Below are 15440 nucleotides of genomic sequence, written 5' to 3'. Positions count from 1 at the left end.
TATGTTGTGACTATATTGAACAATACACACATCTCATCTAGAAAAAGAAGCAAATTTTACGATGCTATTTGGAATATAAAGTATCTACCAAGGTAACAAATTGCTTTTTAAACCATGACTGTAGTTTATTATGTAGGAATAATTTAATCTTATATTGTGTTTATTAGATTCAAGTGGCTTCACTTAAGCGAACGTTTAGCTTATGAACGAGCTGTACATAAACAAAGATTACGAACTGAAATTGCACAGGCAAAACGAGAAGCAAACTTCTATTCGCACAATATCGATAGAAGTAGGAAGCTACGTCAAGTACAAAAAGATGGATATAGTAGTTTTATACCGCCTGAGATAAAACAGAGGGATACCGATGTTGAAATTAGAAGCAAAAAGGAAAACGAACCTGTAACAGATAGAACAGATTTCTTAAAATCCTTATTCGGATGAAATTTTTTTATCAGGAAAACAAGTACAGCATTTACCCATAGGCATCCTTTATCTATATTTAAATAATAAATTCGCTGCAATTATCATTTGATCAATGAACAAATGCCTAATTATCTTGTAACATGTTCTTTTATTTTTCGTATCTTCTGATATAAACAAAATAAGGTACTACAATTGTTCTACGTAAATTAACGAATGGAATTTATAGAAATTAAATGCTTAATGTTCCATTTGACATTTAGCATGAAAGTATATCACGAAATTATACAAAATATACATTAAATTTATTCCGATAAAGTATTCTACTTATTTTTATTTGGTGTTTTTATCTAGAGAAATAGATCCCGCATAACGATATATACGCTATATCTAAACGTTTAAATTTCGTTAAGTAGCACATTATAAAATTGCATGAAGTTGATTTTAATCTGTTGAAATTGATCATCGAACGAATAAAGGCCTTCTTTTCTTCGATATATTATATTTACTTTGTTTAACACAGTTTATATATTACATACTTGAGGGAAGAAAAGGAGTAAAATTCCAAGTGCTTGCAACGCTCTTATCATATTGGGTCAATCCTTCTAACGCTTTAGGATCTGAAAATTTCGCAATAACATTTCATTTTTCATAGAATTAATGTAAAAGTAAAAAAAAAGAAAAGATTTTAGCGAATCGGTATGTATAGTACCAGCAGTTCGTAGATAATCATCCAGTGGTTTCTTAAAAACAGTAGTCGGTATTGCCATGCACAATCGTGGATATAAAACAGAATCGTTCGATAAAGCAACATTGCAAACCACTATCCCTAACATTTTAAAATTGGCGCGTCGAACAATGGGTCCACCGCTAACGCCACCGTGCACGCAACAATTGGTTTGAAACATGTGTCGCCAGGTTTTTGATATTATTCCGCTGCTGATGGTAGGCCGTCCTTTCAAGGAGATTGGAAATCCTATAGAAAGTATTTCTTCCCCTACGAAAAAACCATATTATTCTGTCATAGCTTATGATTATCAACGTTCAACATGGGAGATATGTACATCTTTATATACACGTGTAGTCGTGTATGTGCGCACTTGTATGTGTGGAACAAATGTCCAAAGAAATCCTTTTAATTTGGTTAGTATTTGTACCCAATTCGTAGTTAATAATAGAGGCTCATTAGACTCAATTGAAGGGAGTTTGAAAGACGAGCGGAAGGAAGAAAAAAGGCAGATGGATAGTTGGATGAATAGCGAGAGAGCTTGGAAGAGGGATGGATGTTCGCAACATTTGTTCGATATCAACGAAACGTCGATTCAGCCCCTCAACGATCAATTGGCTCAATTTAGACCTAGTTATTTTTCCGTCAATGAAAGAAGGTCAGTGTTGCTTTCCCTTGCAACGTACGGCGCCACAACGTCGCCTTCTACTCCATGATCTTCCTATATTCTTAATTCTTATTTTCATTACCGTTAACCAACCGGAATAACCTCCAACGGTGTGGATGCGTTACAAAAAAGTCTCGATTCTTGATATAACCGAACGTATAACTGTTAATACGAACTGCGCTAGTGATGACACCAATATGCTTTTCTTTTTCCATTTTAGCTCACACCAGCATTATGTCTAACGAATTTCTTTCGTTTTTGTATTTTTATTTTCATATTATGGTATTTAAACGCGGAGCTTGTAGAGCTAGCTGGAAGTTAGAAAGAAAGTATGCAATTTTTAAGCGCCTTACCCTTCTGTGCATCTGTATCAGCAAGTTCGATAGCCTTCATCGAAGGTTCTTTGAACTTTAGATCGATCTTCAATACAGCAATATCATAAGGTCGTTCCGTTGGTGTTTTATATATCAAATTTGCTTCTGCAAACCATTCGAACTCGTCTGTGCGCGACATAATGCAGGTTGCAAGTTTAATTTTTCTTTCTGGTGCCTAGAAATGATTAAATAAAAAGATTAAAATAGATTCGTGATTCGCGATACGAAGAAATCCACGGCGACTTTTCCAATAACTTTAGAGAGGAAAAAGTGAAATAAGGAAAGAAAAAAGAAAGACTTGTATACCATTGTAACAACATGTGCGCACGTTATGAATGTTCCGCTTTGTTCGTCTACTAAAGTAGCGGTGCCCCAGTTCGGTCCACACTTTACGATCGCGATACTTTTTTCAAGGGTGTCTGAACAAAGGACGAACCAATGATTGTCCATAAAGTTACATATAGAGACCCGTAGAGTTCAAGAGTGAACATCGCTAATGAGAAAGAAAGGAAAAGTGCATGCGTACCAATTTCGGGCAGACTCCGCCATGTGAAAGGTAAAATCTTGCAGGACAAACATCGAGGATCATCTTTCAAGACACGACTTTGGAGAATTCGTTTCAACAATGATAACAGGTTCACAGCGAAAGTACAATTTACCCATTCTCCGCGGTACCGGCTTAATGACGCAATTACCATGCCGCAAATATTTCTTCGGCCACTTGAAGATTATACGAAATGTTAGCAAGTGCAACGAAAGAATAAATTCAAAGGGCAAACGGCTGAAAATATAATAAATGAATTACCAATCGTTGATTAAAAATACAGGACTACCTTCGCATCCAGGGAAGCTAGTCACGTCGATTACAATGAGACACTGGTTGGTTCCAAGTAAGTTTCCAATAATTCCGCGACTCACCGAGTCGATAAAAAATGCATTTCCAAACGGCGTCGAGACTAATTCAACGATAGCTCCTTTTGTAATTTTGCCGACAGCAGCTTGTTTCGCAAGTTGAAGTAAAACTTGTTTAACTTTCGCTTTATCCGTTACTTCTGATTCTCCGCCCAGCTGCTTACTTTCTACGAATGTCGAGTCTTTTTCTCGTCCTATTGTTTCGTCGCTTAATTCGAACGATTTGCATTTGATCATCAAGAAGACAGGTAATAAAAGACGATCAAAGTCGTGTTGTTTCTCGAAGGTAAAATTTTTCAAAGAATTCTCCAGTGTTTCCTCCAAAAGAGGACATTTCCAAACGGCTACTAACTTTCCTGATTCCTTTAACGAATGGTTACGATGTATCTGAAACGTTAAATCATCGAACAACTGTTCCGATGCTCGAGCCGTGGCTAAATCTCCGGAATTTAAAACTGTAAAGAAACGAAGGAAATCCCGGGATCGAGATAAAACTGGGGCCAGCATGGAACCGTGTGCAAGTACCCAACGTTCTGCGACTAAGACGCCAGAATAGCCATGTGAAACCATCGTCCCTTCCGTCAAGGAAGCGTACGATACGAAAACATTTTCTGCCACGTGCATCGTCGATATCTCCTTGTTCCACGCTTCTTCTGTAACTGTTCGTCCTTTAGCGAAGAAAAGGAATCCTGAAAAGAAAAAAAGAAAAAAAAAGACTAGTGGAAGGTATAAGAACAAAGATTACTACGCGGGTAAAATCTGTCTTCTTTTATGGAAATAAGGAGCGTAAAACGCATATTGTTGAGAATAGGGTCACAGGTGAGTTGAAAAACATTTACTCTTTTCAAACACCATCAAACGAAGCTATCTGTACAATGCATGTGTTTGTTGGTTATAGTAGTCTCTGATCCGATACCACCGTGGCGTCCCTGCGGCACCCTCGCAGTATCCTCGATTTCAGCGAGCAACTCAATGGCACGTGTACTCAAGGCAATTTCTTTGCCGTTCCACGTGTATCCCAAAATTATCGTTGATCAACTGTCTTTTATTCTCTCGTCAACGCCTACAGTATCATCCTTTGCTATCGTCAATTTTCGAAATATAGCTCGTAACATTGCGTCACGCGTCTACATTTAATCTTGAAAAAGTTAATTGAAACGATGGCAGATGACTGGAAAGAAAATAAAGAAGAAGGAAAGAGAGAAGGAAGGAAGAAAGAAAGAAAGAAAGAAAGAATCGTAGGAAACGAAGCGAAGGCGGGAGGAAGATGGGAACGGACAGGAAAGCTAGATAGGTGATGGAGGATAACAAGAAGGGAGGGTAACGGAAAGAAACGAAGACAAGGGAAAAAAGGAAAAGAGAAAGAAGAAATCAAAGGAAAGAGTGAGGGAGGGAGAGAGAGAGAGAGAGAGAGAGAGAGAGAGAGAAAGAGCTCGTGACGAACAAGACGTAAGCTACTCGTTATTTGCAAGGAAGAAGATTGCAGGCTCTATTTCTGCCTGTTCGCAATTAGGCGGGCAGCTGGTGGTGCCGAGGGAGGTAACTCGAAGCTGAGCGATAACGCAGCGATTCTCTGGGCAAGTTGAAGGGGTGGCGAAGAAAGGGGTTCTCCCTGAAAGAGAAGGACGCGCGCACCGAACACCCGCCGAGAGGTGTATATTAGACGCGGAACGCCGCGACGCCTAGATCAGAAGGATTCAGTTCGTTGTGCTGTTACTGTCATTCAAGGAAGACCGTATCAAGGTATGTCTTTCGAGATACCGACTCAAAGATTCACTTTCTAGTTATTGTTATCTCGATCGACAGCAAAGTTCTGGTTTTGGAGAAAACTCTATACCGTAACGTTGTCATTGTCTTTAAGGTCTGGATTCGTCCTCGGTATTCAGTGTCGAGTGTCGAGTGTCGCATGTCTAAGTGTCTCGAGTATCGCGTATCGTGTCGTGACTAGGGAATGGAGCAAGAAAATCGAACGCAACAGGATATAAAAGAACACAAGTCGGGTCGAATCGAATCAAAACGAATTGTATATGGATTCGAATCGAACTAGGGTCGGGTCAAATTGAATCGGATCGTTTCGAAAGTCGAAAGGATGTATCACACGCCACATAGTCTTTCTTTCTCTCGGGTTTTATAAAACTTATATAGAAATCATGGATAAGAGACACAAGATGGATAACTAGAACATGAAAAGTTTGAATGGCTGTTTTTCTTTTGGCTTGAATTAAAGAGAGCTAGTTTAACCGCGTTTGACTGTTACAGTCACGTTCCATTTTCAAATACAGAAGCACGCCATCGAATAAATGGTCGTCCAAGACTTGAGAGACAAATAACTGAAACAAAATAACGTGTATATACGGCCAGCTGTCTACCCAATGAGATATATCGAGAAAAGAACGACGTTCTCTCACTTTCTCTAATTGTCCGCTTTAATTTATATCAATTGCATCTTGGCACGGTCGTTCGAGAGTGATATCGTAAACGTCATCAACGAATCATGTTGACGCACGCTTTCGAATGAACCGTGAGCACATTTCAACTGTTGGATGTTTCAACGAGTCAAAATCGTTTACCGAGTTTTTTCTTATTACTGTACCGATATCTAATATATTACTATATCTATACATATTTTTCTTTTATATACTTGACATGACTTGTATATATATACATATTTTTCTTTCATATACTCCACACGATAAGCATTATCCATTAATCATTACACAATCTTCTCCCAACGATGAAGGTCGATAGTCAAATCGTTAAAGAACAGGAGAATAGAATATAAAGAGTGTCAGAACTGTTCGAGGAAGGAAATATTGCAGCGGAGAATGGAGAAAAGGGGCTTATAAGTGGTTAAATACAGAAAAACGGGTGTAAATATCTTTTATATGTTATCATCTGTCTAAGTGATAAATATCGAGAGTGATGAAAATTAGGATAAACATGGGATGTTTAAAATTAGGTGCTGTCTAAGAGCTAGGTCATATCTACAAAAAATAACGTGATAAAATCATAAAATCGCGTTTCGATTACTAACAATGAACTGTATTTATATTTTATATATATTGAAATTTTAAAACGTACAATTAACGTTTGTAAATAACATAGTGTGTTGTTAGTGGCAAAATCTCTTTCGATAATCGTTGGAAACCTATGCTATGCGATAATTATAATTCGTTAGTAACAGCCGATAAGCATATTGATTACATCGATAAACGATATGATCTCTAATGATTTATGGATTACGTAATTACGAAATGTCACATAGGTTAAATCGATAGGTTGAAAACTGAAAAAAGAAAACATAGATACGTAGACGATCCAAGAGCACCATTTAAATAGTTTTATCATTTATTTATTATTAAAAAATGATACAAGAAGGCGATCGTGTAAGTGACGTTAGGAAAATAACCAACGTAACCGCTTATTATTTACCATCATAATCGCACATGGTATACTAGCGACCGGCCAAGCGTCCGACCGACTGACCGACCGACCGACCGATCGACCGACCGAGCGACCGGGCAAACGAAAGAACGAACGAACGAACGAACGAACGAACGAACGGAGGGACGAACAAACACCGATCCAGAAAGCTATTCTGGGAATTTGCTACGGAACTCGAAGGCGAGCTACTTTCCGTTTTCAGAGAAGTTGTCGAGTTATTTATAGCTCAACCCTATCGTGGTCCGTTCGTCGGAAAAGGACATTTCATCTTTCTCCCGTTTCTGTCTTTTCTTACTAACGTTAATTTTCTTCATGGAATCTTTGCTCGATATTCTTTGCTTCGCTAATTGTAAGTACTAGATACATAAAAATCGGTTTGACGTACATATTAATTTACGTTGATTCGATTCGATAGAATTCATCAAAGTAACAAACTAACCTATAAAAAGCCTGATGGTAAATATGGAACGGAGGAAGAGTCTAACGATCGTCCCAAACCGTTGACCGATTATTTCAAAGCTTCCATGATAGAAGATGGATGATCACACACGATTCGGAGTTTCATTCTTCGATGATGGAGAGAAAGGTTGATTTGCATAGCCGTATTTGGAAAATTGAAGTTTGGAATTTTGTTGGAAGAAACGGCAAGAACAGAACGGCACGGTGTTAGGGAATCGGAATAGAAAAATTCGGATGAATTGTGTTTTCGGACCGCATAATACTTTACGTACGAGTAAATGGAGTATAACCATTCCGTTGTGACTCGCGATACGGTTCGCCGCGAGAGAACACGAGCACGCGCGTGCAGAGGTACAACTGAAAGACAGCGAAAGGGAGGAAAGGGGAAGGGAAGTGAAGTAGGATCAGAGGAGGGGGTTAGCAATGAACGGGTGCGCGTAAGAGGAACCTAGGCTGATCGTAGTTGTTTCGAGTGGCCGCTTGACTCGCACAGGAGGGTCTTTTAACCGTCCATTCGCGTTAAGTGGCAGTCGTACCTACAGAGGGGCTCGACCGCAATAGAAAAGGATGGCAAAGCGTGTGCGTGCTTCGCAGCCCTACACAACCAGTCCGATTCCGAGTCAGTATTCACTGTGATTGGCTACTCTATCACCGATGCTTTGCTCTTTGCTCTGAACCTGACAAATTGGTGCCGCGTGTCGTTACGTTTCGGACGTTATTGTATTTTCCCCTCTCTTTTACAGTGTTCCATTTATGCGAAATTTACCGTTAATTTTGCTTGTCATATTTCTTCTTCGTACTTGTTTGTTTTCGTCCACCGGTTATCAGTTTTCCCGTATAATTTCTACACGCCACACACGAGAGAAAAAGATTTTACATCCGTTGCGTGATCTTGTCCTGTATTTCTGCATTTTCTACTGTCCCCCAAAAAGGGAAAGGAAAGAAAAAGAAAAACAGGAGAAGAAGAAGGCAAACTCGAGCCTCGTCGATTAAACTTTCCGTACAGAATTAATTCTTAAGTACATGCACGATATGTAAAACAACGGGAAACAAAAGTAGAAAATTTATACGTGAAAGAAAAGTTGGTGTATTACGTTCGTTCCATGTTTTGCAAGAAAGTTAAAACGTTACTGTGAACTACTAATACTTGTTAGAATTCGAAAGGGAAAGAGAGGTAAGAAGAGAAAGGGAAAAAGGAAGACAAGGAGGAGGAAGAGGGTTACGAAGCAGAAGAGAAAACAAGAGGAGGAGGAGGAGGAGGAAGAGGAGGAGGAGGAATAGAACATAGAGCAGAAGAAGGAGGTGAAGGTGGAGGTGAAGGTACAGGTGGCGGTGGTAGTGGCAGCGGTGGTGGTGGTGGTGGTGGTGGTGGTGTGATGGTGGTGGTGGAAGTGAAGGTGCAAGTGGTGGTGGCGTTGGAAGGAGAGGCGAGAGTTGGACTAAAAAAAAGTAGGAGAAAGAGTTGAAAAATTAAAAAAAAGGAGCATACGTATAGTCGAAGATGAGAAAGTAATTACGCGTGTAGGTTAAAGGAAGAGTTATCATATACAGTGGCGTATCAAAGACATATTTCGGTGTTTGATTCGGTATTAAGATTATAAATTTGGTGAACGACTGAACGAAGCAAGAACGGTTGTTGTTGGTACAAGGAGTTAGCTGTCGACGTTGGAGCCAAACGCGTGAGAAAATTGGTCGGAGCGTATGCACCGACTGGCACGGATACAGACATTAAACCTATCAGCCCTCCTCATCGTTGACAGAGTTCTCTCTCAATCGTAATAAAGTTCAATGTTACGCAACTAAAACAATGATAAAATTATGAAAAAAAAAGAAAATACGTGATACGTAGAGGAGAGTTCTTGTGCAAATATAGAGAAGAATACGTTGTGCGAGAATGGAACAATTATAGGTAAAAACGAGCTACATATTGGGAAGAAGAAAAGCAAGCTAAAGCTCGAGGCTACGTTGTATTCGCGTCGTAAACGTTTGTTACCGGTGCACGGTATCCTTGTGGAAGGGAAAACTGCTAGTCGATAACGATGATCAAATTTTCTTAAGTCTCGAACGTATCAGTAGGGCTGATTTCGATTTAATTCGGTGTTCTTCGAGGGAAATGAAGCTGCCGGCGCGTATAATCCACCATGGAGGACAACGACCGTCACCGCGCTACGAGGAGCCGTGTCAACTTAGCGATTCGCTACGTGAGTTTCGAGAGTGAATGTTTCTGTGAAACTACCTATTTTGTAAGCGAAACTTATAAAGTATAATTGTAGTAAAAAAAAGTGGAAAGGCATGTTGGAGCGTGCGTAACATTTAACGAAATATTTCATCGAAAATAACGCTGTCTTTCGTTATTATGCATATTAATTGGCATCGATCGCTGCATCGTTTCAGACGTGTCAATTTTCTACATTTTCTTCTCTTTTATCCGTTATTTCCTTTCATACCTTTCTTTTCTTTTCTCTTTGTATCTTCTTTCATAATTCTTTGGTTTATTTCTTTGTTTCTTTCGTCTTTGTACTTTTACTTTGTTTCTCTGCTCTTCGTTGAAATTTCTCCATTTAAACGCGCAGCCTGATAATCCGTATTCAAGAGAAACGATAAGATGACACGAAAATTACCTGTTCTTTTCCATACGAGCTGAATATTTTGAACAAGAGCAGGAAATTTTCAAGATCTTACACTAAGTTTTACCTTTTCTTTGTTTATACTTACATATGTCTAATCGAGTCTCATTTTGGCCCATGGTTTATGCTTTACTGTCGTTCGATGGACGACATTTGTCGTGTAAACGTAACGAACAGTTGGTTGCTGAAAAACTACAGTTGTTTCTTGATAAAAAGCTGACGATGATTGTATACAATTTTTGCATCAGATGTTTGTTAAAAAATTGGGAAAGATTTATTACAACTGGCTTTGAATGGAGAAGATAAAATGACGCAATGAACTTAGTTCTGTTGTCGGTTGATGCAACCGTGACGCGAGTTTACGCGACCATGACGAGACAGTTTCTAAAGTAGCTCGGTTCTTTCCGAATAGGTTACGCACGGTGTTTGAGAAAATCGAAATGACACGGAGGGAATTTTCTAGGAAATTTTAAATGTACGTTCTTAGAACGCGAAATAATAAAATATTTGTTGTACATAGCCTGACTCGGCAAAATATTGTATATTGGACGAAAACAAGCAACGTTTATATGGCATCTTTGGTACTTGTCGTTGCATATTGACGAGGAACGTTGAACGAGTATCTTTCGGAACATTTTTTTTAAGAGCAGAGCATCTGTACAAATGGACGATAGAGCGTACGAGAGAAAGACAAGGGTGAAGCATTCTCGAGTAATGTATCGAACTATATTTAATTACCAAAAATAATATACGTGGAACAAGCCAAGTATGGCATCTAAAAAAAAGGAGTGAGATCTAAAAAGACAATAAGATAGAGGTTGCAATTATATAAGAAGTAGATAGTGGTGATAGAAATAGATGTACATATGTATATATGCAATGGAAACGTAGATAGAACTGGTATTGCCAGTGATGATATTGACGATGCTGGTAGATGTAGTGTTAATAGCGTTGACGATGGTATACTAGTGATTCCAATGATTGCAACAGCGAGTAACGGTGACGGTGACGGTGACGGTGACGGTGACGGTGACGGTGACGGTGACAGTGACTATGACGATGACGATGACGATACTGATGGCAACGTTAACGACGTCAATAATAATAAACACTATAGAAGAAGAGATAGTGCATAGAAACACGGTACTGGTCAGAAATTCGAGTATCCTACGAACGAAGATAACCAGCTGGAGGTAACGTCATGTCGGAACTCTTTCTTTAGTTTGTCGAGCATATTTTATCTTCGTTGTGCTGAAAGAGTTAGTAACCGTAAGAGAAAGGACCAAATTACTTTGATACGTATAAAGGAGAGAGAGTAAAAAAAGGAAGGAGAGCGGATTTACGTATACACGATGGATGCGTGAGCGAGCAGAGAAGAAAGGAAAGATTAGGAAAGAAAGCCGGATAGATAAATAAAATAATGGAATAAGTAGATGAATATACAAATAGGCCAATCCGATCGGTTCTTCGGATTGTCACGCACGGCCCACCTGTGCGCGGTGGATCGCGTCGGAGAACGGCTGTCCTTCGATATATCTCGCGTTGTTCGGCCCCGACGGACTCGGTGCTTGGAGCCGTAAGGGGGTGGGTGGCCGAGGAGGCGGGCGGGCATTCTGCCGCGCGCGCGCCTTTCTCGAGATCGCGATACCACAGTTCCGCGGTGGTACTTGTCTCGCATGTTTCCTTCCGCGACGTTTGAGGAACTACCTCGAAGAAGGAAGTGTTTCACAGGAGACAGAAATACGAAAGATTTCCGATTTCCCAAGAGAATCAAGTGGTCGTCGAGCGACTAAACGATCGTTAAGATACTACTACGGGAGGCGAGGTGGCGCGTACGAAATATCTAGTGAAGTGATTGTTGTTTTTCAGCCTTTTAAAGCTAACGTTAGATCGAAACATCGGAAAGTAGAAACGAAGTAAAGAAGGAATAAATAAGGACCAGAATCGAGACCAGCGGAGACGTTCTCGGTGAGATCGACGTACGATTTCTTTGATATCTTTCTTAATATCGTCGGCTATCACGACGATATTAAGAAAAGAGAAGAGAAGAGAGGAGAGAGAGAGAGAGAGCGATTAATAGTGGATACGAAACTGTTTAAAAGGGAGGGTGGGAGATAGGAGGGGGAAGAGGGAGAAAATAGGGGGTGGAAAGCAGGTGGGAGGGTGGGAGGGAGAAAAGAGGAGGAAGCAGGAGAAGAAGAAGAAGAAGGAGAAAAAGAAAAGGAAGAGGAAGAAAAAGGTTACTGTAGGAAGGGATTTACCATAACAAAACCAAATTGCATAAAAACGATCGTCTCGGCTGTAGGAAATAGTTTGTACAACTGGAAAACAAGCGAACAGGAGTGCTGCGAAGCTGAAGAGAAGACAGAAGAGCGGTATCCATAGAAAGAAAGTTTGAAAGACTTAACAGCACACCTGAAGATAAACAGTTAGAAAGCATAACAAACGGGAATACGGTGAAAGAAAAAGGGAGAAAGAGCATTTTAAATGTAAGTTTTGTATTTTTGTTATGTCTATCCTACGGATACAACGCGATACTTTAATTTCAATGCACTTATGATCGTCATTTCCGTTAATCGAGTCAAATCAATAAGGCAGGTCAAATAGTTTCTCGTTGTTCTTTCAATTATTTTCATCTCGTTGGAGAAACATGCGCGATAAGGAAGACCCAAGGTTGGACATATTTAAAATTTGATAAAATAGAACGAAACTGCGGTTCTCTTTCGATTCTTCGCTTCAGCCAACCACTAATTTTACGTATCGTTCGTTTCATAACGTATCTCTATAAACAGTATTTTGCACTTTCACTTATTCACCTATTTATCCGTTTCGATGAATTTGCCGCAAAATGAGTTACGAGCTTCCGTATCGTTGAATCTTTCTTCGAGACTTTTTGTAAACGAATTTACACGACAAGCGTAAAGCTCTTACGGACAAGTACTCGAAAGCAGCTAATTTAAAAAGTTGGAACCACATGTTGTCGAACGAAATTCTACCATGCTGTCGAGAACATTAACGAAAAGGGAAGAGCACTGTTAGAGTGCTCGAGTGGAACACTGTTAGAAAAAGACGAAGAATAAAAAGAAAGAAGGAGGAGGAGGAGGAGGAGGAGGAGGAGGATAAGAAGAAGAAGACGAAGAAGAAAAAGAAAGAGAACAAACGAAAAGGTGAAAAGAAGATAGAGGATGAAAGGATATAGAGGGTCTCTATCTTTAGAGTTCATTCAGAGAATCTTTCACTCAGGGCCGAGTGAGGACCAAACACGAGTTGAGTCATACTTGAAAGACCAACGTATGAAGAAGCGGGAAACAAGGAGATTCGGGCTTGTTCTTCGCTTAGGTACATCAATTTAATCCGAATTTCCGTACTAGTGACAAGAAAACGAAATTGTAAAGAATAGAAACGCACGGGAAATGTAATTAAGTAAAACGGAATGGCAAACAAAAGAGTTAATATCGGTTTAGTCGGAAAGTGTGGTATTTTTGATATACCGCTGTAAGAAAATGCGAACAGATCGTTCGAAGAAACATTATTAATTACGTATAGCACGTATATAATACGTGTGTTTATGTTCTAATTCGATAGTCGTTCCTTTTGTAAGAGGCGAGTTTACACCTGAAGTGAAATATTTCTACCACGCTACGTTAAAAGAGAAATAAAGGAGGAATAAAAGGAAAAGTTTGGTTGCAATATGGAGAAAGGAAAGGGAAAGTACTGTTAAAAAACGGAATCGTGCGAAACAACATTTAACAATTAACAAGATGTAAGTAAGAAAGAAAGTAATGTACATATGCTCGTACTGGATGAAATTCTAAAAGAAACGGACATTGCGTATGTGATATCATAGAGTATAAGTATAAAATAAAGAAATGACGACGAAGGAAATCGGGAAAGAGTAGGAGGAATGAGGTACAGCCACCTGTAGCTAGCAGCGACACGCCTCTCAAGAAACTCGCCCAGCGAGCGTGCGCATTTTCTGGCAAGCAGGTAGAAACGTAGCTTACGGTCTTAATTCTTTCGGTATTTCACTCGAGTTCTCGAAATTATTAGCCTAGAAGATGAACGGACTAATCGTGGTCGATCTCGCAATGTTTCGAAAGAAATCTTATAAAACGATCGCAAAATGCAAGTAGGGAAATGCGCTGCATTTAACTAAATTGCGACACACGATTCCAGCAAGCTTAATATCGTTGCATCGTTTCTTCGCGATGCTTCAGATGTGAAATGTAGCGTAGATTCCGTTTCTTATAAATTTAGAAACATCACAGAGATCCTTAATATGCGATTGCTTTTATACGGTTGGTACATCGTCGATGCTACACGCTGCCACGAAATTTGATTTCAAGCGGACAAAATGCATTTACTACTACGTACGGTTTACAACGGATCGTGTTACAAGCTAAGCCAGTATAGCGATTAATCGCGTTAGATCGTACCAGCTCCGTAACTGCCGTCTAAACGAGACGTGGCTTATGGTCAAAGAAAAACAAACGAAAATTGGCATATGTTCCTTATCAATTTTTTACACACGAGTAGTCTTATACCATGTTCGTGTGAATATTTAAAAATCTGTCGATCGAACGGTCAGTTCGATTAGTCCGAATTGGAAGGAAGAATTATCCGTATTGTACTCTTGAATCGTGGGCTTGTCTATCGCGGAACGTCATAGAGATCAATTTCTTCCTAGTTCCCGTTTCCATCGTAATTTACTTTCATTCGCGTTTCTATGTAACTACAAACTCACTATAGCTACCCCCTGCTTTTTTTTTTGTTTCTTCCAAACATTTACTAATTGCCATCGTTTATCGCGTTTACGTTCGATTCTTGATCGATCATCGTCTCGCTCGCGTGTTTATCCGTTTGCGAACGATGTCGTAGCATTCGTGGAAATTCGTTGGCATTTTGGAATTGCTAAGATAGAAAGAAAAGAGGAGAAAATAAAGGAAGGGGAGAGAAGAGGAGAGAAGAGATAAGAAAAGGAAAGCAAACTAATTGCGGAGATATTAAGGGAAGAGAAACTGAGAAAAGGATATGTTGGAATAACCGTAGAAAACACGTCGAAACATTAGCAATGTAAGATGCGGTGAAGCGAAACGAGAGAAGCGAAAGACAGAGAAAGGCTACAGCTTGTCGTAATGCGAACCATAGGACGCCAAGCTGTCTGCCGGAACGCTGCTTTGCCCCACTACAGTGTTCGACGCTAATGTCCAATCGCGACGTTGCTGCCAGCAGTGACTGCAACTCTTGTCTTGTTCTTCTTTCTGCATTTGTTTCTGCTTTTGCCCCTATTCCCGTCCTTGTTTCTGCTATTACTTGTACGCGTACTCGCGAACACTACGTTGCTTCAGTACCGTTGCTTCAGCCCCAATTCAATTTCTATATTTACTTCTGTTTGGCCACCATCTTCGTTCTTCGCGCTTATATTCGATACCTCGACCGTCGTTGTCGCCACTATTCGCTTATTACTCGCTTATTATCGATGATAGAGCGATCGTATTAAAATCGCGATAACGTTTATTGACATTGCCACCATTGTCGCTACTTTCAAAGAAAAAAAAAAAGAAAAGAAAAAAAAGAAAATCAGTGGATAGAAACAACGACGAACGATAAGGGACACTTAAAGACGTCCGATGGGTGAAATCCGCGACTAGACAGCAATGTTGATACGATAACCAGAACGACAGTAGAAGCGACCACCACAGTGCAGGCTTTGTCCTACATACGCGAAATGTGTGTATATATATATACATATATATATATATATATACATGTACTTTACACTTTTAAAATGTAACGGGCAGCCAGGC

The 15440-nt window shown here is 39.7% G+C and overlaps 2 protein-coding genes across 13 annotated transcripts in view; one reads left to right on the top strand and one right to left on the bottom strand.

Annotated features, from left to right (window-relative positions):
* Nucleotides 1-110: 110 nt before the first annotated feature.
* The window catches only part of LOC117158560 (peroxisomal leader peptide-processing protease), a 16303-nt gene continuing 973 nt past the window's right edge, over nt 111-15440 (bottom strand). The window contains exons 1-9 of one of the 6 annotated variants that reach the window (XM_033337612.2): nt 7279-7356; nt 3943-4241; nt 2997-3792; nt 2718-2911; nt 2498-2610; nt 2171-2366; nt 1136-1420; nt 963-1043; nt 117-400 (exon numbers count right to left, since the gene is read on the bottom strand). In XM_033337612.2, the coding sequence (XP_033193503.2) occupies nt 306-400; nt 963-1043; nt 1136-1420; nt 2171-2366; nt 2498-2610; nt 2718-2911; nt 2997-3792; nt 3943-3958 (1776 nt within the window). In that variant the 5' untranslated portion in view covers nt 3959-4241; nt 7279-7356 and the 3' untranslated portion in view covers nt 117-305. Of the gene's footprint in view, nt 401-962; nt 1044-1135; nt 1421-2170; nt 2367-2497; nt 2611-2717; nt 2912-2996; nt 3793-3942; nt 4242-6535; nt 6951-6986; nt 7107-7278; nt 7383-7772; nt 8310-15440 lie in introns of those variants that run through there. The other 5 variants (XM_076618445.1, XM_076618446.1, XM_033337615.2 and 2 more) reach the window with 5 other exon arrangements.
* Nucleotides 4754-15440, top strand: part of ITP (ion transport peptide) — a 23085-nt gene continuing 12398 nt past the window's right edge. The window contains exon 1 of one of the 7 annotated variants that reach the window (XM_033337624.2): nt 4754-4846. Coding sequence is in view for 2 of the 7 variants with exons in the window: in XM_033337621.2 (XP_033193512.2) it covers nt 9148-9207 (60 nt within the window). In the remaining 5 variants the exon portion in view is untranslated. Of the gene's footprint in view, nt 4847-7106; nt 7134-7447; nt 7626-8380; nt 9208-9507; nt 10827-10850; nt 11602-11802; nt 12123-15440 lie in introns of those variants that run through there. The other 6 variants (XM_076618452.1, XM_033337626.2, XM_033337621.2 and 3 more) reach the window with 6 other exon arrangements.

Source organism: Bombus vancouverensis, chromosome 5, assembly GCF_051014615.1.
Source record: "Bombus vancouverensis nearcticus chromosome 5, iyBomVanc1_principal, whole genome shotgun sequence".
Lineage (NCBI taxonomy): Eukaryota > Metazoa > Arthropoda > Insecta > Hymenoptera > Apidae > Bombus > Bombus vancouverensis.
Note: the sequence above shows the minus strand (reverse complement) of the source record. Positions and strands in the feature narration are given on the sequence as shown.